A 25,045-nucleotide genomic window follows, 5' to 3' on the forward strand; every position below is an offset into this window, starting at 1 on the left:
AGGCTTTATTTTAACTTTGGAGGAGAATTTGGTAGAGTGAGTCCCTGCTTTTGTTCTGCCATCTTGGCTCTGCTTCCCCTCCAATTCTTAAAATACTTTTGGGCATTATGTTTCACAACCTAAAATGTCACTGGAAGAATATTAGTGTGACAGGTTCGTTCTTTGATTCATTGATTAAATGACAGAGTAAACGAAGGTTTTTGCTTCCAAGCATTTTGATTTATTAAGCCCCACATGCCAATTACTTAACAAATTGGGACCTGGCCCCTTTTCTCAAGTCTACAGGGGGAGACAGATTTTTATGCATTAAAAGAAAACAATTAACAGGGTATATAATTCAGGATATGAGATTAGACAATCAGATTTCTGATTGGAGGAAAGATCAGAGGCTTTCTCAGTTGGGAGGCAGAGAGTAAACAGATATAATTCTCTGACTTCAGGGAAAGGGGTGTCCCACTTCCCCTAAGTATCTATATCCAATCAAAGGACCTGATTGATCAATATGGGGCTAGTTTTCAGGTAAGGCACATGGGCTGCTTGAGATGTATAATTGTGAGAAAACTTGCATCAGTCTTCAGATCTGATAGGATTTCTGGTCACCATAACTGAGGTCCTTAGCTAAGGGTCTCTGAGGAACAGGCAGAGATGGTCTAGTTTCCCAGCCACACAGGGCTAGGTTCAAACAATGCAATCAAGTTTTCTCTCAATTCCCATAATTAGAAGTGTCAGGTGAGGGGGGAGACAGGCATGTTTGTAGGCAGATGGTGGGGAGGAGAGTCATGTCAGTCAGATCCAGGCTTCGAAGGACTTCAAAAGCCAAACAGGGGAATTAGTGTCTGATCTTCCTGGCATTGAGGACCCTTAGGTGCTTTATTGATCTATCAATATCAATAAGCATTTCTTAAGTGGCTACTGTATGCCAGGCAGTGGGCTAAGTGATCAGGGCAATGATATAGTCAGGCCGTTCAAAGAGCAGAAGCTGAATGAGGGTGGCATTGTGTCACAGGTTTCTTCTCCCATTTTCATTTTTTTTAAAGTAAAGTCTTGACCTAAAAAAAAGAACATTTGCCCTGAGCCGGGGTCACTTAGGAGTGAGCATGTGCTAAGTGCTTTGTGATTCCTGTGCCAAGCATTGCATCTAGTCTGGGCTGGCCATTGGCCCTCCAACCCTACCCCCTGCTCCCTGGCCCCCTCCCTCCCTCTGGTCCTCATACCAAGGGAATCCAGGAGTGCCCAGTCCAGAGTGACTGAGTGACCCTGAGTGACTGAGCCATAGCCAGATTTCTCCCCATCCAGAGCCTGCTCCAGCTCCTGGGCTTTTTGGCTCAGAATTGTCTTGAGGAGTGCTAAACATGACTTTTGGTTTGTCTCTAGGAGGTGTTCGGCTACCAGACCCAGGCGCTGCGGAGAGCCCTTTGCCTGCTGGGTTCAGTGCTGTCCTTCGGCCTCCTCAGGCTCCTCTTCTACTGGCGCCCACAGTGGAATGTGTGGGCACACTGTGTGCCATGTCCCTTGAGAGAAGCCGACATTGTTTTGCTTCGGACAACGGTGAGTTCCCCTTGTCTGATGTGTGACGTCAGGTGCTGAAACCAGGCCCATTGGGGTAATTTGGGGCTCCCTGGGGAATGACATTCTGAAAAAGAATCCTGGAGGCAAATGCTGGGCAGTGAGACACCAGCCTTCTGCATGTTGACCAGAAGAGCCAACAAGAAGAGGAAGGAGGCTGGGGTTCCTTCCAATCTGAGCCTCCCCTGACTCCCGTTGTATTCCCCCTCTGTCCTCCCCCCCCATCACCCTCCACACCGGGGGACTCCTCGGGAGGCCAAGCCATACGTAGACTTTCAAGGGGGTGGTGGTGGCAGCTGCCGTGTCCTTCTCCCTCCCCTTCCCTGACTTCCCAGGCCAGAAGGGGGCCATGGGAAAAGAATCGGCTGTGGAGCCAGGGGTCCTGGCTTTGACTTCCAGTTCTGTTACTTACTAAGAATAGTGACAATGCCGGCCCCACCTCTTTAAGGGGCAGAGTGGCTAATTCATTGAAAGAGAAAGCATTAGTTATGCATCTACTGTGTGCTAGACTGTGCTAGGTGCTAGGAAACAAAGGCAAAAATGAAACAAATCTTGCCCTCAGAGAGCTTGTGTAGGGAAAAGTGTATTTAAATCTTTCCTAGCTGTGTGACTATGGAAAAGTCCCTTACACTCTCTGGGCCTCTGGCAAGTCACTAGGACTCTGACTTGCCACCCGAGTTCTCGCACTGATGAAACCTCAGAGGTTGACTTGCAAAGACCTCTGTTTTACAGGTGGGGAAACAGAGGCTCTAATGAGGTTAAGTGATTTACTCTCCCATTGTCACGTGACCAGGCAATGTTGGCCCAGGGGTGGTGGGTGGGTGGGGTGATGGTTCCACCCTGAAGATCTCTGGATTTCAAGGCCTGGGCTCCCCCCTCCACCCCAAAGCAATTACTTTACAACCTCCAGTGAGTCATGTGGCCTTCTCACAACCTTAGTTTCTTCATCTGGGAGAATGGAGATAATACTTTTCCCATTACCTGCCTTCTTCACATGGAGCTTGTGCTGTCTAATGACTGTCTGTTTTTTGTCTTTGTATGTAAAGGTCTAAGGCAGTGTCTGACACATTAAGTAGTTCTTTAATGAATGCTAATTGCATCACACCTAATGAAATCAAATTAAGACAGTAGATATTAAGCAGTATATAGTGCCAGTCTTTCTTCAGCCTTGACCCTGGCTTCCTAGGTATGGCAACACCAGCCTGAGCCCTGAGCCGGAGCCTTGTACACAGTAGGTGTGCAGTTAGGATGGACGGCTTGGCTTGCTGCACTTCCCCCCTGTCACCGCTGGAAGAATGCTGGGGAATCAGCTGAGTTGGGTTGTCTTTTCCTAGGACGAATTTCAGAAATACACAAGGAAGAAAGTGATCTGTCTATACCTGTCAGTTCTGAAGAACCCCATAAACCTCAAATCAGGAGACATTGTTGTTGCTGACCGTCATTCGGTCATAAATCGAGCTGTACTGAAGCCAGAGCTGAAAGTAAGTGATTCTGAGGGAGGTTCTGTCATGTGGGGAAGGGGTGGTACCTACAGGGATGCACTGGCAGGATGGTAGAGTGGTTAGTGCGCTGACCTCAGACAGAAGACAGCCTTGAGGCCTGGGCATGACTTACTAGCTCTAGGCCTTGGACAATAACCTTTGGGGACCTCAGTTTCTTCGACTTTGCTATGGGAACAGTACAAGGTTTGTAAACCATCAAAAGAAGACAGAATGGATATGTGGTGCACAGAATGAAAATGTCAGATGTGGAAAGGACCCTGGGTTCATCCTGCTTCTCCCTGTCATTTAACAGACAAGGAAACCACAGCCCAAGGAGAAAAAAGGTTTGCTACAGATCATTCTGATACTGGGGCTAGAGCTCAGACTCAAACCCGTGTCTCTGGATAGGGAGGACAGGGATCTTCCCACTGGAGGGCAAAGGATGATTTGAGTGCCCCTCTGTGTCATGAACATGGCTCCTGTTCCATTCTCCCCTTTGCTTTTACAGGTACGTTGCATCCAAGTGCAGAAAATCAGGTATGTGTGGGACAACGTGGAAGAGCGGTTCCAGAAAGTTGGGTAAGTCAGCCTGGGTGGGTGGGTGGCCAGGGGTCCTGGTTAGAGGCAGGGAGGCCATGAGAGCATGGCGGCACCAGTGGCTCAATGGTCTTCTTGTTGCCACCACAGGCTGCTGGAAGACAGCAACTCCTGTTCTGACATCCATCACACATTTGGCCCCGGCCTGAGGAAGGAAGAGCAAGAGATCAGGTAGGCCAGGGGGCTTCCTGAAGCTCACCCTGCCACGAGAAAGTGGGAGCCAGATGGTTCCTCCTTGGGGGCTCGGCCAGTCTTTCTTCTGCCTTATGCTCCCTCTGTTCTACGATAGGAGGTGAGACCTTAAGAAGGGTTGTCCTCGCCTCCCCCCAGACGTATTTGTCAGGCAAGGAGATGCAGACTCATGCTTAGAATGTCCTGGAATGTGTCTTAGAAGGCCCTGTCTCTTTCTTGAGGATTGACTCTCTTAGGACAGTTTCCTAGACATCTTCCCGCTGAACTTGGGTCTCTTCACATACTAGGCGTGATCACACTCTTCAGGGAGTTATCGAGATGGATGAGGCTGATCCACAGAGAAGACAGTTAGTTGACTGTGGAGTCATAGAATTGGAAAGTTGGAAGGGTCCTTGACAGCCGTCCAGACCAAGAAGAGCAGGTGGTAAAATGGATAGCACGTCAGGCCTGCAGTCAGGAAGGTTTGGATTTCTACTTTGTCTCAGATGCTTACTAACCTTATGCAGAAATCACCCTTCCTGCCTCAATTTCCTCAGTTGTAAACAGGGATAACAATAGCATCTTCCTCTCGAGGCCACTATGAGGATCGAATGCATCTCATCTTTGTAATGTGCCCAGTACATAGTAGGTGCTATATAAATGCTTCTTCCCTTCCCCTTCTCCTCAATCTATCCATTCATCAAGTCCATCAATGACCCGTCTGATGCCCCTCAACAGGTCCGAGACAAATGGGGCTGATCTTGAATTCTTGGTAAGGGGAATGCATTGCATAAAATCATGGAAATGGGAAATGTTCAATTTGACAATATTCTAAAGTCTCAATGGAGAACTCTGTACCATAAAGCTGAAAAGATAGAGGCAGAAAAAGAAGTGCACTGAAATTATGAAGGGCCTGCATTTGATAAGCCTGGCAAGGTAGATGGGTGCCGTGTTCTTGTAACAGCTGTGTAGAAAATGCATTGGAAAGAGGAGAAGCTGGATAAGGGTGACCAACAAGTGCAGAAGTCAGTGAGAGACAAGGTGCTGAGGGCCTGGATCAGGGCAGTGCTGTGTCAATGTAGAGAAGGTGGTAGATGGGAGAGATGATAAGGAGACAGCATCATCAAGACTGGTCATTGATTTAGGCATGGGGAGTTGAGGGAGATGTTGGGATCCAAGATAACTCCAGCGATTGCAGCCTGAGTGAGGGCAAGGATGAAGGGGCCGTCAACGTAAACAGGAATGCTGGAAAGAAATGCATTCGAGTGAAGCAGGGGGAATAATGACACATGTTTTGAATATGATGAGTTCGGTTTAGGGTTAGAGTAATAATGTAATAAACAAAGACAAACGGATTTTAAAACTACCTATCGGCTGTGAGCAAGATCACAGTCAAAGTCATTTTCAGCCATGATTCCAGTGGCTGATTTCTCATTAGCTCCGGAAACGTAGTCTCAGCATTTCTGTTTATGATGTTTTTTTTTTTTTTAGGAAAGAAGTTGAAATAGTCCTTTTATTCTCTCTCTCCTCTCTCTCCAGTGGGTTGTCTGAATGTCACATTGAAGCCAGTGAAATTTCATATAGTTTCTTCTTCTCATTTTGTCATAATTTCTAATTTGTTGTTGATATTGACCTTTGCTCTTTGTTGTCAATGGTCTAGTTCAATACAGATAACTGATTTAGAGATGACCTGTATCTGGAACCAGTTATTTCCTTTCTGTTAAAATATTGTCAACTTCTTTTTTATAATATGATTTGATGTTTGACAAGACTGGGGCTTCCAGGCTTTTTTTTTTTTTTTTCAGGGCAATGAGGGTTAAGTGACTTGCCCAGGGTCACACAGCTAGTAAGTGTCAAGTGTCTGAGTCTGGATTTGAACTCAGGTCCTCCTGAATCCAGGGCCACTGCTTTATCCACTACACCACCTAGCTGCCTCCACTTCCAGGCTCTCTTACTGAAGAAAGTATTTTTATATATACAGACTAAAGAGTCTATTATTGATGGAAGTCAGTACCTCTTAAGAGTTTCCAATAAACTGAGCATTATACAAGGATTTCTCATTTAAAGTGCCAACACTAGGGGGCAGCTAAGTGGTGCAGTGGATAAAGAAAGCACTGGCCCTGGATTCAGGAGGACCTGAGTTCAAATCCAGACTCTGACACTTACTAGCTGTGTGACCCTGGGCAAGTCACTTAATCCTCATTGCCCTGCCCCCCAAGAAATCAACTTTGTGAATAAAGTACCAACAATTCAATTAATGTTTCTACATTGTCTGAAAACAGTGGGATTCGTTCTTAATCCCCTCTTTCCCATTTTTTGACCCTGTCACTGCAGAAACATAAGCTGCCACCCATAGGAGTAGACATCTTTTCTTTCTTTTTTTTTGGTGGTGGTGGTGGTGCTTCCTGGGTTGTCATGGCCCTTGAAGTCATTACCTTTTGTCTACCCTACTGTGGATTGGTCTTATTACAGTAACCTCAATGTGTTTTGGAAACCACACCGGAAGTCTTTCCACTTTGGTATAAACCACCAAAACTTGACTTGTGATCCACATTAATGGCCTTTGGGGACCCAGGGTTGATAATTCATGACCAGTATGGGAAATAAATGGGAGTGGGACTCCTATGGTGGCATATCCCTAAGATGGGAGGATCAGTATGTGCAGGCATAGGTACATGTGTGTGTGTGTGTGTGTATATATATATATATATATATATATATATATATATATATATATATATATATATATATATAAATGAACTGAGTTTTCAAAGAAAATTCAGCCTGAATTAACCAGGTGTCAAATTCAAGCATCTTGGGTGGGGGGGACATTTTTACAATCATTTAAACAAACAAACAAACAGTGAAAGCAAAAATGAGATGAAGAAAATGACGCATAAGAAGTTGTTCTTATGAACTGAGAGCTGAGCTGAAGGAGGGAAGACCTGCCTTCTTTGCTGGCATCTTTCACTGAAGAATGACCAATGTCTTACAGGAGGTTGATTTGTGGACCAAATGCTATTGAAGTGGAAATTCAGCCTATTTGGAAGCTGCTTGTTAAACAGGTAACTGACTCCCATCCCCATTTTTTTTTTTTGTGGGGCAATGGGGGTTAAGTGACTTGCCCAAGGTCCCACAGCTAGTAAGTGTCAAGTGTCTGAGGCCGGATTTGAACTCAGGAACTCCTGACTCCAGGGCCGGTGCGATATCTATTGTGCCACCTAGCTGCCCCCCCCCCCATTTTAAAAAAAATCAGTTTCTCTCCCCCTTTCAAACTCTCCAGGTCCAAGGAGTTAGCTGGCTGTCTTCTGTAATAATGTGATAATGTGACTTCAAAAAGGTGGCACTGGGAACCTGGCCTTGAAACAGCATTTTTGGACAGCAGAGGTCAGGCCCGGGCTCCTTGGGCATCAGCTTTCTGGGAACTGGCATGTAAATTCCTAAGATTATAGACCTAGAGAGAGGAAGGACCTCAGAGACTATCTGGTCAAATTACCTTATCTATGGATGAGGAAACTACCTTTCACCACTCTTCCAAAATGCCCAACATCACACAGCCAGTAAGTGAAATAGCCAGGATTTGAACCCAGCTCCTCTGGCCCTACACCCAATGCTCTTACATTGTCCCATGCAAGAAACAATGCCTAACCCTTCTTTCTTCTGATTTGGCCTCAGAAGGCAAGTGAGGTCAATGCCAGTTTAGGAGAGGGCCTCAAGACCTGAGTGCGATGCACGACACTAATGTATTGTAGCATCTTGCTCTTCCCTCTGAAGGTTTTCTCCCCTCCCAATATACTGTTAAGTATTCCTGAACACATACTAGAGTCGGCATCCTTGCAGAATTCACTACAAAAGCACCTTGCTCTGAGCAAACAGAATTACCATCGTTGTTTGTAAGTAAAGGAGGTTAAAGCAGAAACAAGGAGATAGCTCAGGGCACAGAAGTGATCCAAATAAATGCAGGAAGGGAAGAGATGCTGGAGGGTTAAAGGCCCCTTCCTGGGGAGCTCCTGTTAATGCATGCTTATGACTGATGGTGAGCAGCTCTCCTCAGAGAAGGACGAAGATGTCACGTCATCATTCTTAGCACCAACATGGAGCAATGTCAATGGGAGAGGAAAGCTTTGCAAGGACACCCTGTCCTGGAGCCAAGGGCTTAGTTTATGTCACTGCCAAGATGCGCTTCCTGGTGCCAAGGACTCCGGGTACTTCTGAGAGGCTTGTGGGCTCAAACTGACCTTCAGCCCCGAAGCTTTGGCCAGCTGGGCATCATGAAAGCTTCTTGAGCCCACAAGCAACAAAATGAGGAGAGCTCAGATCATGGTGGGCAGATGACGTTATGGTGCACAGAGCCTGGAGTCGGGAATACTCTTCTTCCTGAGTTCAAATCCAGCCTCAGACACTTCCTAGTTCTGTGACCCTGGGAAAGTCACTTTACTCTGATTGCCTCAGTTTCCTCACCTGTCAAATAAACTGGAGAAGGAAATGGCCAACCCCTCCAGTATCTCTGCCAAGAAAACCCCAAATGGGGTCATGAAGAGTCAGGTACAACTGAAAGGACTGAACCACGACCAACGGATCATTTCGAGAGAGCAGAATATGTGGGTGGAGGGATTCTTAGCTAAAGACAGAGGGGCTGAGTTATGCCAGTGACCATCCATGGGACTCCTGAGTTAGGCCTCAGGACTCCCTGTGTGCTGTGTCTCCTGTCATTCATGGCAGAGCGGGAGACTGCCCTGACTCCCAGGATGTCTGTCCTGGTGAGAATCATCGCAAAAGATTTGTTTACCTTCAACCATTTATCCAATGCATTGAAAGCCCCATCCCCACCCTGGGCAGCATAGGCTGCTGGGCATTTCCAGACACCGAGAGGCTTCTTGACCTCAAGGGCCCAAACAGTGGACTAGAGTTTCCCCCCAATGGTATCTTTCCCTTGGCAGGTCTTGAATCCATTTTATGTGTTCCAAGCATTCACCCTGACTCTGTGGCTGTCTCAAGGTTATATCGAGTATTCCGTAGCCATCATCATTCTGACCATCATCTCCATTGTCTTGAGTGTCTATGATCTCCGGCAGGTAAGGTGCCTGGCTGCCCACCCTCCCCTCTCACTCCTGAGGAGGCTCCTGCTGTTTGGACCCAGCAGGCAGAGCTAGGACGGGGCAGGGAGGGTGGAATGGGAGTGTCCGGGCAGGAAAATCTCCCCAACCACCTGAGCTTTTCCAAGGCGGGGGTGGTGAAGCAGAGGCTGGCTAAGATTGCTCTGCTGGGGTTAAGTAGGGGGAGAGGGGCTCATTTCCAGAGTCTGGCTTGCCCTCGACTCTGGGGCTCATGAAATCTTGAATTCTGTAAAGCACCTCTCAGGCTTCTGCTTCCTGTACCTGCACCTCACATAGCCCCAGGTCTAGAGCCATAATAATCCAGTTAAGACTGGCTTGGCTCTTGGAAAGGGTGTGGCCTCCTCTTCCCCACCTGCTCTACTCGTTATCCCTGTAATTTTCCAAACCAAAATACTCTTCACAGGTCACCTCCGTTAGAGTGTGGATTCTCTCTCTCTCTCTCTCTCTCTCTCTCTCTCTCTCTCTCTCTCTCTCTCTCTCTCTCTTCTCTGTCTCTGTCTCTGTCTCTTCTCTGTCTCTGTCTTTGTCTTCTCTCTGCCTTTGTCTCTGTCTCTCTCTGTTTCTCTGTCTCTGTCTCTCTCTGTCTCTGTCTCTCTCTGTCTCTCTCTGTCTCTCTGTCTCTCTCTGTCTCTCTGTCTCTCTGTCTGTCTCTGTCTGTCTGTCTGTCTCTTCTCTGTCTCTCTCTGTCTCTCTCTCTTCTCTGTCTCTGTCTTTGTCTTCTCTCTGCCTTTGTCTCTGTCTGTTTCTCTGTCTCTGTCTGTCTCTGTCTCAGTCTCTCTGTCTCTCTCTGTCTCTGTCTGTCTCTGTCTCAGTCTCTCTGTCTCTCTGTCTCAGTCTCTCTGTCTCTCTCTGTCTCTCTGTCTCAGTCTCTCTGTCTCTCTCTGTCTCTGTCTCTGTCTCTCTCTGTCTCAGTCTCTCTGTCTCTCTGTCTGTCTCTCTGTCTCTCTCTGTCTCAGTCTCTCTGTCTCTCTCTGTCTCTCTCTGTCTCAGTCTCTCTGTATCTCTCCCTATCTGTCTCATACTCTCTTCACTCTTCCAAAGAAAAGCTGGCTCTATTTGCCTTGTCAGGGTCCTTGTCTTCCCTGAGAGGTTGGCCAAGGCTTTCTCTCCTGCTGTTAGGATGAACCTTCCTTCCAGGGTGTTCGTTTTCCTGTTATCCTCCATCAATTAATTTCCTAGTTTCATTTCACCCAATAGCATTTATCAGTTTTTACAAGGAATACTCAATTCAGAAATCTGGCCAGCAGCGAAGTACCAGGATGTCCTCTTCTGCCTGGGAGGAGCACACCCTCCCCTATACCACCTGGCCAGCAGAGCCTTGATCTACCCCATGGCCAGCAGAGCAGCACCAGTTGTATGATCCTCCACATTTGGGGGGCAAAGCACTTCCATAACATGCCCCCACACCTCTTCCCCTGTCTCTTCCATGTGGGGGCTTGTATCAACTTAGCACCCTGGTGCCTGCTCCCCCACCCTTCCTTTGTCCGTATAGATGGCAGATTGATAGAGAGAGATTAGATGGAGAGCTATAGAGATAGAGATAGAGAAGACATGAATGAAGAGCTTCCTATTTGACAGGCCCTGCTTTAAGTGCTGGAGATACTACACACAAAGAGCCAGCCATTCTCTGTCTCTATGTAGCTTACATTCTAGTAGGGGCAGCCAAGGCATAATGAAGGGAGTCCGGTCAGCAGAGGAGGGGTACAAGGCAACACAAGGCTTTTTTCTTTTTTATGATTTATAAATACTTTGTTACATGTGGTTCTGAAACATCCCAGAACCAGAGAAGTTCACATATGGGCACTTACATTGTTCAGGGCTGGTGTTCTCCCTGTGACCTTAAGTAGTGAAAGTAGGGAGGCAACACTGAAGAAAAAACATGATTAAAAATTCATCCGGGAATCAATCACTGAGTCTGGCAATTTGAATTTAATCCCTTTACCATGGTGATTTAATAGAAAATCGATCAGCATTTCCTGAAATTCTACCTTAGTGACCCCAAGGCCGAGAAGCAAATATTTGTTGACTTGAATTAAATTGAAGGGACAAACTCTGCTGCCAGACCTGACTGATGGACAGTGAGTGCTTGGCAGGAGTGGCATCTCTGGCCAGCTCACCAAGCCTCCTGGCACCTGCATTTTGTTGGCACAGACTTACCTAATCCATGTTTCAGACTCAAATAGCCAAAAGCAAGTGCAGACAGAGCTGAACTGGCCTTCCTTGACCCAAAGCCAGAGCAAGATAACTTTAAAACGCTTCCTGTAGAGCGAAAGAAAATAGAAAATGGAGTAAATATCAAGGGGAGGAAATAGGATGGAGGGTAATACAGTTAGCAATAGTAACTGTGAAAGATGGGATGAGCAGTTTGCTATCAGAAGGACCTATGAGAAATGCAAACCGTCAACAGAAAAAGAACTGATGGGCTGAATTTGAACTCAGGTCTTCTTGACTCGAGACCCCAATCTGTATCTGAATAGATTGAAGTAGAATTTTTTTGTTAGTTCCTCTTTCTAAAGTTATTTTGTCAATTTTCTTTTACAACCTGACTAATGTGAAGACATTTTGCATGACTGCATGTGTATGACTTATATTGAATTGCTTGATTTAAGTGACTTCCCCAGGGTCACACAGCTAGTAAGTGTTACGTGTCTGAGACTGGATTTGAAGTCAGGTACTCCTGACTCCAGGGCCAGTGCTCTATCTACTGTGCCACCTAGCTGCCCCTGCTTGATTTCTTAGGGAGGGTTGAGGAGGGAGGGAGGGAGCAAGAAAATTTAGAATATAAAGTTTTAAAAAATTAATGTGAAAATTTTTTTACATGTAACTTGGGGAGAATTATAAATTAAAAAACAAAACAAAACACTTCCTGGAAGACGTGCATGTTCCCAGTCTCACAGGTAGGCATAGGCCTGCTCTGGTTTTTCTGCCACTCTCTTCTTTTCCCTCCTTTCACCCATGGGCTTCCCTCTCTTCCTCACTTTCCTAACTCCCAAGTCCCTCCCTCCACCACAAGAGCCCCTTTCCCAGTTACACATTATGGCCCCCTTGAACATTGCCCTTCCACCCTCCAGTGATCTGGAGAAGGAAGAAAGGGCTTTGCTGGCTCAAGAGCATGGAATAGATAGGAAGTTTTATTATTATTATTATAATTAAAACCTTTTGAGCGGCTCCTCTATGGTATTTCTGCTGCATTACAGATTGATAAAGGGTTTGGAGAAGGGGGAGACAGTCCTGGCTGCTGAATTTTCTTGTTTCTATGGGAAATGAATTCCAGGAGTCAGGTGGGCTCAGAAACCAATGTATGCAGATGGTTCTGCCTGCCCTGGGCTGGGATGAAACAGAGCCAAGGTTCCAACTCTGAGGCTGAGCCTGCATCTCCCTGAGGGGGCCAGTCCTTGTATCCACAGGCAGTACTGTGGCACTCGTCACTGGGGGAAGCCGGATTCAGTTGTGGGACAGCTCCCAACCATGACCTGTTGGACTTGGCTGTGGTTTAGCACCTACTGGGCTGCTGGTGCGCGTGCCCGGCCACCCCAACGAAGCTGTCTTTTCCTTCAAGGACCTTCCTGGGGGCACGGGAGCGTCTGGGTCAAAATGTAATGAATCATGTTTTGGACATTTGGAGTTTGAGATTCAGAGATGACCGGACAACTGTGGCATTGTGGGATTGAACTCAGAGAGAGGCAGGGGTGGGGGGCTAGGAAGTGGAAGCAACCACTCACTCAGTGGGAACTGATTAGACACCTGCTATGTGCCAGGCATTTGTGCTTCTCTGGGGCCACAAAGATAAGACATGTGGCAATGCCTGCCCTCAGGGAGCATATGAGCCAATGGGGGAAACCACATGAAAGTGAAAGGGAGAAGAGAGACATCCAGAGAGCCTGAGAGAAGGGAAGGGCCACGTGGATGCTGTCTCTTCCTGTCTTCTGGCCTTTTCTTTGTCTGATTGCAGGAGACCACTGTGTCTGTAGGCACCAAAAATGGAGCCAGGAGAGAAAAGGAGGGAAAGTGAAGGGGAAGGGGAAACCAAAAGAAACCCTTAGATAGGGAAAGCCAGGAGGTGTGTGGGGTGAAGAGGCCAAGGAGGGATCAGTCTCTCACGGAGAAGGATCATTTCTCTTCTGTCAGATGCTGGAGCAAGGAAGAGAACCTGAAGGACTCTGTGCGTTATGCTGGGAGGTCTTCGTGGGAGGTATCAGGGAGAAGAGGCAGCTTCCAAGGCTGTTTTCTCAAGAAAGTAGATGAATCTCTGCCCAGAGGAAGGGATTGGGCGCGATATGAGGGGCTTGGGAAGAGAAGAGATTGGAGTGGAGAGTCCCACAGTCGATTTTTGGCTGGCCACAGAGCAGTGGAGGCTCAGGTGGGATTAGGTAGCATAGCTTCGCAGGGAGTGCGTGTGGCACGATGATGTGACTTCCAACAGCAGCGTGAACAGAAGTGAGAAGACCGGCAACGGGAGTGGTCCTGGGTAAGGCTTCCTCAAAGGCCCAGGCACTGCCAACTTTGTGCTGAAAGGAAGAAGGCAAGCTGTGCGCAGTGAAGGAGTCTGGGACAGAGGCGGTTGGTCCCCAGTAGCGTAGGCAGCCCAGAGGGCACAAGCAAGGAGGATGGGGGGAGGGCTTTGCAGGTGACGGTGATGAGAATGCTGGGGGCTGAATATTTCACTCCTCAGCAGACTCGGGCTCTGAATCACAGAGAGCAGAAGCAGGCACTGTCAGCAGCCTGACCTTCTGACTTTTACTTGTTGACTTTGAACCCCTCAGCAATCGGTCAATCTGCACAACCTCGTGGAGGACCACAACAAGATCCAGGCCACCATCCAAAGCAGGGAGGAGGGTAGGCAGCTTCTCCTTTTCCTTTAAGTGGCCCATAATCCTGCTTTGGAACTTGTCTCCATTCGTGATGTCAGTACCCTCAGCTATCTGATTGAAGAGATTCACAGTCAGCCAACCCTGATGTGACACATGCTCAGATAGTGTCCCAAGTTACACTGAGCTCCCTTCTCTGTTGCTTTGCCAGAGTACCGTGTGTGTGTGTGTGTGTGTGTGTGTGTGTGTGTGTGTGTGTGTGCTGCCTCTCTGCATCCCTCTCTGTCTGCCTCTGTTTGCTTTTGTCTGTCTCTGTCCCTGTCCCCCTGTGTCTCTGTCTCCATGGCTTTATCAATAGCATCAGCTGCAGCTAACATTGACCAAGTGACTTCTCTGTACCAGGCACTGTACTGAAGGCTTCAGAAATACTATCCCCTTCTAAACTCACAACAGCTCTGAGTGGTAGGTACTCTTAGCATCCCCATTTCACAGATGAGGAAGTTGAGACAAACAAGTAAAGTGACTTTCACAGGGTCACACAGCGAGTGTCTGAGGCTGAATTTGAACTCAGGTCTTCTTGACTCGAGACCCCACACCCAATCCACTGTGCCACCCAGCTGACAATTATCAGAGAATTAAATTCCTGAGAGCCGATGATAGAACCAAGTAGTATAGAGGGAGAAGAAAAGAGGATCCAGGACAGAGCTCTGTGGGACCCCCATGGTGACTGTCATGGTGCCACCTGGATTTAGATCCAATAAAGGAGGCTGAGGAGGAAGAACCAGAAGGGAGGGGTGTCCCAGAGTGTTCTGGAAGAGTGAGTGACTGACAGTGTCAAAGGCTGTAGAGACATCAAGCAGACTAAAAGAGAAAGGGTCGGTGGATCTGGCTTTTAAGCCTCAGACACTCGCTGTGTGACCCTGTGAAAGTCACTTTACTTGTTTGTCTCAACTTCCTCATCTGTGAAATGGGGATGATAAGCAGCTTCAGCTTAATGACGAGGCTGGAAGTCAGTCTATAGGGGGTGAAGGAGTGACGGAGAGGAGGGGAGGTGGAGGCAGGGAGTTCTGCCTCAAGAGGAAGAAGAGATGGAATATAATGGGGGGGGTGTGGAAGGATCAAGGAGGGGGGATTCAGGGGAAGAACAGGTGGCTGGAGAAGCCAGAGAGGGAGACAAGAGCAGGGCCCTGGGCGGTTTGGAAAGAGAAGAGCCTGTCACTTATGTTCGTGGCTTGCCCTCTTTATTACGCAGGCCTGCAAGAAGTTGAGTCCCGCCTCTTGGTGCCTGGAGATATCCTTGTCCTGCCAGGGAAGTTTTCCTTGCCGTGCGATGCTGTCTTGATCGATGGAAGCTGCATTGTGAACGAGGGCATGCTGACAGGTACTGGCTGGGTTGGTCACAAGTCTTCCAGTTTCCTTCCTGGCATGAGGACAGTGAGTTCCCTGAATATGACTGTGTGAGACCCACACAGAGAAGCTCAAATAGAGGCCCTGCCCTCAGGGAGCTTCCACTCCATGCCATTGTAAACTTTCTTGGACCATCTGACCACACTGGGTAATCACTGCTCCCTGGGCACTGTCATCACACAACAGCTTGCCTTGTTTGGTTCTTGGTGTCCCATTTTCCTAGAATTGTAGAAAACCTTGGAACTGGGAAGGAATAAAGAGATGATCCAGCCCCCAAAGGGCGTTGACAGACTGCAGTACTCCACAACTTCAGGATAACGCAGGAGGGATGGAAATAGAACTGGCTGTCATGGATGAAAACAAAGACTTTGGGAATGGGTCACCTCTCCCTGTTAGTGCCCCCTGCCCCGTAGAATCTACTTGAGTCTATTTTGCATTCACGCATCTGGGCACCAGTTGTCTCATTCTTGTAAGCCCTTGAGGTCAGGCACCTTTTCCTGTGTGCTTTTGTATCCTGTCACTGGACCAGCCAGTCTGTCAACAAGCATTTATTAAGCCTCTATGGTGTGGCAAGTATTGTGATACATTTGAACTCAGTCTTCCTGACTCCACACCCAGTGCTTTAACCACTGTGCTACCAGCTGCTTTCAGAAGAGGAAATAGAAATTTCTCAGAGATACAAGGAAAGGAATTGGGGAGAATCAGAAGCAGCCCTGATGTAGCTCAGGAACCTCCAGGCTTTTGGGAAATGGAAGAGGGTGTGAGCCAGAAGCTGAGGAAGAAGAGGGAACATCTAGCAGGCATTTGGAGAGTCTGGTATCAAAGATCATTGAGACTGGAAGGAGGCAGAAGAGGCTGCTGGGTCTGACTTGAGCATGTGTGATGATGAGACACTTATTATTTCAATAGATATTTGTGAAGCTACTGTGGCCCTCTGAGATGGTCTTTTATTGGAATTAAATGTGTGCACGTATGATATCTTCCTATTAGAGGGTAAGTGCCTTGAGGACAGGCATCAAGTTGTTGCCTTTCTTTTATATCCCCAACTAATAGCACAGTACTTGACCCTGGGAGTCTCCTGTGGCCATGACAAGGAAATTCAGAAAAGAGGATTTAGTTCACTTTAAAAAAATCCTCTTTTCAGAATTTTCCTTGTCTGACCTGTGGCAGCATTCAGGACACTCTTTGAAACAACAAGGGCACCTTGGCATTTCTGAACCCAAGGTTGTTTTCTGTCAGCCCTGCCGTTGCTTTTAATCTCCCCCTCTGCCCTGCCAGGGCTTGGGGATGATCTCACCTCCAGGCGTCATATAATGGCCACAGGTGCCGGGAGACCCTTCCTTAGACGGCATGGAAACTGTTTCCCTTGGAGAGCAGCTCACTGGGAGTTTCTCTGACCTGCATGGTTGCCCTTGTAAGCTCCTTGACCTGGCCCCACTCCCGGGGAACTCAGTCTGTAAAGCATTTCCCCTAACGCTCCTTTGGAGAAGTAACACTCAAATACTGCATATCTTAAGGAGAGACAAGCCACCGACATCAAAGCACTTTGTCTTTTTTTTTTTCTGCTTACAAACTGTTGATTTTTTCTGTTTACAAATGGTCTAAAGAGAGCAAAAAATGCTGTTCAAAGATCTTGCAACACTACCCAAAGTGAATGAAAACTGTGTTCATTATCTCTTCCTAAGTGCTTCAACCCAAGCAGATTTTCCATTAAAAACAGATCTGCTTAATTTAACACTGAGAAAGGAGAAGCAGGAAACAGAAATGTGCTGAGTATAATGACAAACTGTGCCTGAAATGTGCTGAGATCTAATGACCTTGTAATGATAATGAGCAAGATTTGCATAAAGATCATCTCATCCCTCTTGGAAAAAGTTGCTGTTGTCCTCAACCCAGTCCCAGACCGGGGACAACTTCCCTCACTACTGAGAGGCTCAAAGGCCACTTCACTAGCTTGCAACAATTTTTGTGTGAGGAGATGCCCGCAAAGGATGGTGCGTTCTTCCGGGGAAAGTAGACAGGGGTGTAGGGAGAGAAATGAGAGAGACCAGCCTGGCCAGTTTCTTCCTCTTGGTCTCCCATGGAGACTGGCAGGGTGTGGCTTCTGTGGAATCTTTCCAGGAAGTAGGAAAGGATCTTTGGAATGGCCTGGGTGAGGATTCTATGGAAGCATCAGATCCACTGCTCTCCTTTGGGCACTGCTGGGAATGATGCTTTGTCTGGCAGATACACATCAGAGCCATTGCCTTCCAGACCACCTCTGCAGCCAGGGTTGGGAGGAAGTGTGGGGCCTGTCCACCAGTGCTTCAGGAAGCAGAGATTTTGTCTGGAGGAATATGCCTTCCGCACTTAGCGCAGTATCCAGAATATAGGATAAGTCAATAACTACTTGGAGTCCCAGCCCAGTTGTCACTTGGGAGATGTCATCGGACATTCGGGAGGCTCCAAGGGTCCTCTGGCTGTGGTGAGGCTCACTTAGGACAGCTCCTCCTTAGATGATAGATGGGCAGGCCAGCCCTGGACTTCCCAGACTGAGCACAACTGCAAGAGCCTTAGTCCTCAAGAAGTCCTCCTTGCAAGCTGAGATGTCAGATGACAGCATCAGGGGAGAGGTGACATAGTCTTCCTCACTGAAATAGGGGCACGGTGTGATAGTGTCACTGGACTTGAGATCAGAAAGACCTGGGTTCAAATCCTGCCTGCTCTACTAACTGTTCATGAGCAAACCACTTTACCTTTTGGGTCCCGATCTTGACTTTAACCCTATAGCAAGTCCATGAGTATACACCTAGAGGAGGGCGCACCCTCTCCTATAGCACTTCAGTCCTGGGAGGCTGGGTTCGGCTTTAAAACTGAGTGGATGGTGTTTATTCTACCTAGTTCACTTACAAATATATTGTGGCCAGTGGGTGGATGAGTCTGCATTTCTCCTCCCAATGGAGGAGCTGGTCACATCACTCGGGAATTCATAGCCATGTAGCTTGGACTCATGGTGCTTTTTGGTGAGTAAAGTACTTTGTGTATATCATTTTCTTTAATCTCCACAACAACCCAGTGAGTGAGGTGTTCTTATTATCCCCGTTTTGCAGATAAGGCAGCTGAGGCTAGAAGAGATTATGTGTCTTGCCCAGGGTCATGCAGTTAGTGTATGTCTGTGGCAGAATTTGAATTCAGTTCTTTCTGCCTTCAAGCCTGGCACTTTCTTTGGGTGCCTTCACTTCTCACTGTAGGCATCTCTCCATCCAGACTCACAACAGGTTACTCTTCCTGGACCACAGCTAAGGAAGGAAATGCCAGACACAGGGCAACCCTGTGGCTGAGAACATCCCACTTCTGGGTCCACAGCCAATAGAAAGGCTCCTCTTGATCACATCGTGACCAGAGTGGAGCCCGCTACTCACTGTCTGTGTGTCCTGTGTGTCACAGGGGCAGACCATGGGGAGCATGCTCATAAGGACCCCCACATACCCTCATGGTCTCAGCCTATAGACTGAGCAGTGCTTGAGGGCAGGGACTTACCCCCTTTCTCCTTGTGCTTAGCACACAATAGATGTTTAACAAACGGAGTAATTTATGAACATTGATTCTCTGCTCCCTTCATTATATGCTTCTGCAAGTCAAATGTGAGGCTTTGTGTTTTAAAATGAGCTTCACGATTCTGAGCTGGAAGTCAGGCCATCTGTGTCATGGTCCTGGATGGGCACTGGTTTGCAGCCAAGAACACTGGCCCCCAAGCTCCTCGGGGTAGGCCGGACCTGCTGGTGGATGGGCCAAGGCTGTTAATTTACTCCAGAGATACGTGAGAAGCATGCTGCCCAGACCCTCACAACTCACCTTCCTCAAGAGGAGACAGACCCTAAGGCCAAAAGGAGGAGAGGCCACCCTGCAGCCTTTTGTGCCGTCTCATCTTGGGCATGAAGAGGACAGAGACACGTTGGCTTCATGGTGCCCTGCTCCTTGGGCCGAAGCCCAGCGGAATGTGCCATCCAAAGGCGATGGGGCTGGCCGGCTGCCTGCAGGCTTGTCCCACAGAGGTCCTTGGGGATGAGCCTCCAGGGAGGGTTCTAGGCATCTGGGCTCCAATTCAGGCTCTGACACTTAGTGACCGAGGGACTCTCAGCAAGTGGCCTGATTCTTCAGAGGTTCAGGCTCCTTCCTGTGAAAGGGCTGCCCAGGAACAGACCATAGATTTAAGGGTGGGGGAGATGGCGGTCATCTTGTCCTGCTTCTTCTTTGCAGAGAGGGGGAAAGTGCTCAGGTTGGTGAGCTCTAGGGGTGCTGGGCATGGTTTTCAGGGAGGGGGGAGGAGAGAGAGAAGGGGTGAAGGGAGGGAGAGAGGGAGGAAGAGAGAGAAGGGGTGAAGGGAGGGAGGGAGAGAGAGAGAGAGAGAGAGATTTCCATTCCTCTGGAAGATGACATTCTTTTGGGGATGGGAAGGGGAACCAAACCTTCACACAGAAAACTCAACCCAAAGCATTCCCAGAGTCATACGATGTTTTTCAGAGGGAACCACTGCCGGCGGGGTAGACAGAAAGGCCTTGTGTAAGAGGGGGCACATAAGCTGTGCTTTGAAGGAAGCTAGGGAGTCTAAGGCTGGATGGGAGCCCGGCAACATTCCAGAGGTGGGGGTGACCTGGGCAGAGGCAGGGAGGTGGGAGATGCCCGACACGTGATGTGATTCAGAACAGAAAAGCAGAAGCCACACTGGCTGGGGATGGGAGTGCACTGGGCACATCCTTGGGGATGACCAAGGGGTCTGGGTACTCAATGCGGAGCACTTCCAAGGACTCACCGGCCAAATGGGCCCATCACAGGAAGGCTTTAACTGCTATTTGGGAAGTTCTTTGAGATCTGGACATGAGGCCAGAGAGGGGCTAATGGGGATCCATCTTCTTTAGGGGAAAGTATTCCAGTTACCAAGACCCCCTTGCCCCAGGTGGAGAGCACCATGCCGTGGAAGTCTCATAGCCTGGAGGATCACCGGAGGCACGTCCTCTTCTGCGGGACTGAGGTCATTCAGACTAAGCAGGCAGGTGCAGGCCCCGTCAGGGCAGTTGTTCTGCAAACAGGTGAGCAGCTGGGGTGTGGGGGTGATGACTCAGATTGGTTGTCTGCATTTGGGATCTTTTCACCATTGCTTGGCCCAGATCCTGCTTTGAAACCACTTTGTTCCACTTGGATGGCTGGCTGTAAGAAGGAGGTGTAACAGATGGGGAGGGTCTTACGGGCCTGAGGGGTAGATAATTCCTTCCTGTCCCTGATGTCGTGGCTTTAAATTGAGAAGGTATCCAAGATCCTGGATCAGGCAGAGGCTTTGTGAGCATGCCTCTAAGCACATACGATGAGGCAGTGAGGAGGTAGAGATGGCAAGCATCCATCTGGTCTGCCCTTGGGTCTGTCCTGCTGAGAGGCTGACCCCACCAAAGTGAATCAGGAAAGAGGGGACTTCCCCAAATGAACCTGCAGCATGGGTCTTCCTTGTCAAATGAAGGACATGTGAGAACCACCTTGACTCGGGGTCAGGAGGAAGGTGTTCTCATTCTGTCCTGCTGTGGTCTCATAGAACAATGTTGGCAGGTGCCTGTCTCCAGTTTCTCTCTAAAAGGGAGATTAAAATCCCTCTTAGTTATGCACAGGTCACAGGTATGGAGGGAGGCCAAGTTAGGTAACAGTTTTCAAGTATTTGGCAGCTCAGCAGGTGCATTTGGAGACATGAAAGTGGGGGGTCTGAACCTTGCCTCAGACACTGACTAGCTGTGTAAAACCTTTGCTGGTCACTTAACTACTCCCAGCCTCAGTTTTTTTTATCTTTAAAATGGGGGTGATAAGAATAGCCCTTATCTCAGGGTTTTTTATGAGGGTCAAATGAGATGACAGATACAAAGTGCTTTTCAAACCTGAAAATGCTATCCAATGTTAGCTCTTTGCGTCACTAGTGCTGTCTAGTAGGGGTGGAGGTAGAGAATCACAAACTGTCTGAGTGAGAAAGAACCTCAGAGAGCACCAGGTCCCACCCCAACCCAGCCTAGACTCAAATCTATAACATCCCTGTCACTTGGTCATTTAGACTCTGCCTAAGGACCCACAGGAGGAGAGGACCCACAGATGCCTTCGGGGACCACTGTGGGGCTTTTAAAAATTCTCTGTAACTTCCCAGTTTATTTTGATGCCCTCCCCCCACACTCATGCACACACATAAGCAAATGTTTGACAACTACCTCTCTGTGAAAAATCTATGCAATGGACTTTCAAGTTTAATTTGCATTAACATTTTCCCTTACTTTTTAAGCTTAAAAATCAACAAACCAGTAAATCAAGGGCTGATTTGTTGCCTTTGCCAGTTTTCAAGGTGTAAATGCTCACACTGAAAATTGGAGAATTGGCTAGCTCCAACATAGCAGGCACACAAATATAGAATGGGAAAGATGCATCTAGACAGTGGCAGTTAATTAAAAAAATATATGTATGTACATTCATGCATACACGTGTGTGTGTCCAACTAGGGCTTTTAGTGGACTGTGACCTCAGTATAAGTCATCAGCCAAAAAAGCTCTCTTGGTCCTGGGCTGCACTGAGACATAGCTGATGCGCTCACCTCCCATGAACATCTAGCCATTCCCTTGAGCAGCTGCACATGCTCCTGGTGGGACCCCTTCCCCTCTCACTGGCTTCTGGGATGGATGAATGAGCTTCCCACTTTCTCTGGATTTCTTAATTGGTCCAGAGCCTTTTAAGGTCAGTGTGGGTGCATATGTGGGGGTGCCAGGCTCCTCTCTGACGTCTGATACTGTCATCTTCTCCAGAATCAAACTGTGCAGGGAGACGAACCAACTACTCAAAGGCACAGTCACATGCAGCAAACTGAGCTGCATGAGGGCAAAGGCTGCTGTTTTTGCCTTGGTATGCTCATCTCCCAGCATAGGGTGAGCACACAGCAGGGGCTGAGTCCCATCATCTTTTCCCATGGCTTCCTGAAAAGGCACTGAATGCCACCCAAGGCAATCTTGGCTTTAGCAGCTGGGTAGAGGGAGAATGGCTCATTGTAAGAGGAAGCCTAACATGTCCAACTCGTGACTGTCATTATTTAGGTTTCAATACTGCCAAAGGTGACTTGGTGAGATCCATCCTCTATCCACGGCCGCTCAACTTCCAACTCTATAATGACGCCTTTAAGTTCATCGTCTTTCTCGCTTTCCTGGGGGTTGTCGGTTTCTTCTATGCCTTTGGTGTCTACATGTACCATGGGGTGAGTGCGGGGGAGGCGTGGCCCAAGGCGGGCACCTCAACTCCTCTTGGACCCAGCCTCAGACCAGAAAGCTTGCCCTTGCCCCTTGTGCTCCTCCCTCTTGCTCACAAATACTTGAGTACAGAGATCCGCCATCTTTGTCCCTCCTCCCAGCCCAGCCTGAGCCTTCTCTCCTCCAGACCAACCATCCCCTGTTGTTGTGTAAAGCCTTTCATTGGAAAGGATCTCTGTACGCAAGAGGGAGGAGCCCTATCTTGCTGAGAAAAGTCACAGAGTCAGGACTAGAGCCAGTTCAAGGGGAAAGGGCCTCGCAGGGCATTGGCTCTTGTCCAGAGTGGAAGGGCAGCCTTGGGAGAACCCCACTGGAAGTCTCCAGGGGAAGGCTGGTCAGTCTCTTGCCAGGAATGCTGAAGAGGGGATTCCTGCTGGGAGGAGATGGGCCTGAGGGGCTTCAGAGGCCCCTTCCAACTCCAGGGGCCGTGGGGGCAGCGGCACAAAGCCAGAGAGCTGGAGGTCAGATGCAGCCTCTGATGCTGACCACCTGCGTGACTGCTCCGGGCCTCAGCTTTTTCACATTCAAATGGGGGCTGGACTGACTGGCCTCTGAGCCAGGACTAGGATTCCATGAGTTTTGGGTGGCCCTTTGGTCAACTGGGTCGTGGCATCCTCAGGGTTATCTGAACCTCTTTCAATTTTTCTTTTGTGGGGAACAAGAGAAAGCGGCGGTTGCCTGCAAGCTTTCGGCCTTCTGCCCAGCTTGGTCACTAAATGTCTGGGCATTTGCTGGTGTGACCTGTCTTGTGGGGGCTGCTTGAGCCACCCTATGGGCTACATTTGGCATGTGTGAGACCTGCCCAGGACTGAGAACCCACTTGTGCTGGGTCCACAGCCCCCCCTTCCCCCAACAAGTTCCCCATCCCTTCCCAACATTAGGAAGGATGGTGTCCTACCCCCATCACCAGCTCCCCGGGATGCTCCGACATCCAAGCTTTAGCCAGGCTCAGTCTCCTGAGGGGAGGGAGGCCTGGCTGTTGGGCAGCTGTCCGCTGGGTCCCTTTGGCCCATGGCCTTGCTGTGCTCATGTGCCATCTCCCCTTCAGACTTCTGCAAGAGACACTGTGACGATGTCGCTGCTCCTTCTCACCGTCTCGGTTCCTCCTGTGTTACCAGCGGCCCTGACCACAGGGATTTTTTATGCTCAGAAGAGGTTGAAGAAGAAGAAAATATTTTGCATCTCCCCACAGAGAATCAACATGTGTGGGCAAATCAACCTCGTTTGTTTTGACAAAGTAAGGGCCTGTCTTGTTGTTTGTTCAGGGGTCGGGATGTGAGCCCGATTTTATATGGTGTAAAATGTCAGGGCTGGAAGGGACCAGACGGATCACCATTCTCACTTCTGGCTACACACATGCCCATTTTAGAGATGAGGCCACTGGGGCAGTCCAGAAATGGGAGAGTCACAAGACAAGGGAAGCTCCTGGGAGACTCTGAAGGAGAAGCTGTCCCTAACCCTGAGCCCGGCGTTCGGCCACCACTTCACCTGTTTTGTCCCTGCAGTTTAGAACTTTCGATGCCTTCAGGGTTTGAGTCTGTAAGATCCAAAGTTTTAAATGCAACTCCTCGCAATAATGAATGATGCTGATCAGCTTTTCTGGGCTCCTATATAAATCATAAAACCCAATGGCTGAGGCATATCTTGGCTACACCCTAGAGAGAGAGAGACAGAGAGAGACAGAGAGAGACAGAGAGAGACAGAGAGAGAGACAGAGATAAAGACACACACACACACACACACACACACACACACACAGAAGACAGGCAGACAGAGAAAGAGAGATGGAGAAAAAAAAGAGAGATGGAAGGAGGGAGGGAGAGGGAAACCAGACTGTCACACTATCAATGGAAGGGACTGAAGCTGCCCAGGAGAAGACTGAGTTAGGAGGGTGGTGGTCATCTTCCATTGTGTGTTGGAGAAGACTTGGGTGGAGGGGGCTGGGTTGCCTAGTGGATAGCGCACTAGACTCGACATTAGGATAGCTTCCTCCAAATCTTACCACAGCCAGATCTAGACCAGGGTCAGGGAATTTGCTACCTAGGGCTGTCATGAGGCTCCAGTGAGAAAATAGGGGACTTTGTGAATCTAAAATCACCATTTAGGCTCTAGTTGTTCTCAATACAATAGATTATTTATGATGATATTAATTACATATTATTGCGGTCAACATGGCTTGCTTTTTCACATCGATAATGATAAACAGCTGGCTTCTCTTGGCCCGGAGGCAGCACTGGAGTCAGTGAGTGGAAGCTGATGTTTTAGGCTGGCGAGGAGGACCCCTATCCCCACCCCATGGAGCTGTCCAGTAGGAAAAGGGCTCCTGCAAGGTAGTGAGCCTGCTGACCCGAGGCTCCGGCTGCCCCGAGGGCCTTGGAACAAGGAGCAAGGCTCCCTTACAGCGCTCAGCTCACATCATTTGCGATGCTCACCTCGATGTTGTGACATAGGCGTCATTGTCCTCCTCCCTGTTTCACAGACAAGGAAGCCTGTGTGTGTGTGTGTGTGTGTGTGTGTGTGGGGGATGCACAAGGGAGTTGTGTTCACCCATGTCAGTCTAGACAGATACCCTTTGAGGCACCTCCCTGAAATCCTAGGAC

General features: G+C 48.6%; 1 protein-coding gene across 1 annotated transcript in view; it reads left to right on the plus strand.

The window, feature by feature from the left end:
• Positions 1–25,045, plus strand: part of ATP13A5 (ATPase 13A5) — a 90,575-nt gene that overhangs the window by 14,184 nt on the left and 51,346 nt on the right. Inside the window, exons 2-12 of the mRNA XM_043997106.1 lie at positions 1,375–1,548; positions 2,901–3,047; positions 3,556–3,626; positions 3,735–3,815; positions 6,811–6,880; positions 8,756–8,890; positions 13,696–13,768; positions 14,993–15,121; positions 20,046–20,216; positions 22,236–22,393; positions 23,494–23,682. Of these exons, the coding sequence (XP_043853041.1) occupies positions 1,375–1,548; positions 2,901–3,047; positions 3,556–3,626; positions 3,735–3,815; positions 6,811–6,880; positions 8,756–8,890; positions 13,696–13,768; positions 14,993–15,121; positions 20,046–20,216; positions 22,236–22,393; positions 23,494–23,682 (1,398 nt within the window). The remainder of the gene's footprint in view (positions 1–1,374; positions 1,549–2,900; positions 3,048–3,555; positions 3,627–3,734; positions 3,816–6,810; positions 6,881–8,755; positions 8,891–13,695; positions 13,769–14,992; positions 15,122–20,045; positions 20,217–22,235; positions 22,394–23,493; positions 23,683–25,045) is intronic.

This window comes from Dromiciops gliroides, chromosome 3 (assembly GCF_019393635.1).
Source record: "Dromiciops gliroides isolate mDroGli1 chromosome 3, mDroGli1.pri, whole genome shotgun sequence".
NCBI classification, from domain to species: Eukaryota; Metazoa; Chordata; class Mammalia; order Microbiotheria; family Microbiotheriidae; genus Dromiciops; species Dromiciops gliroides.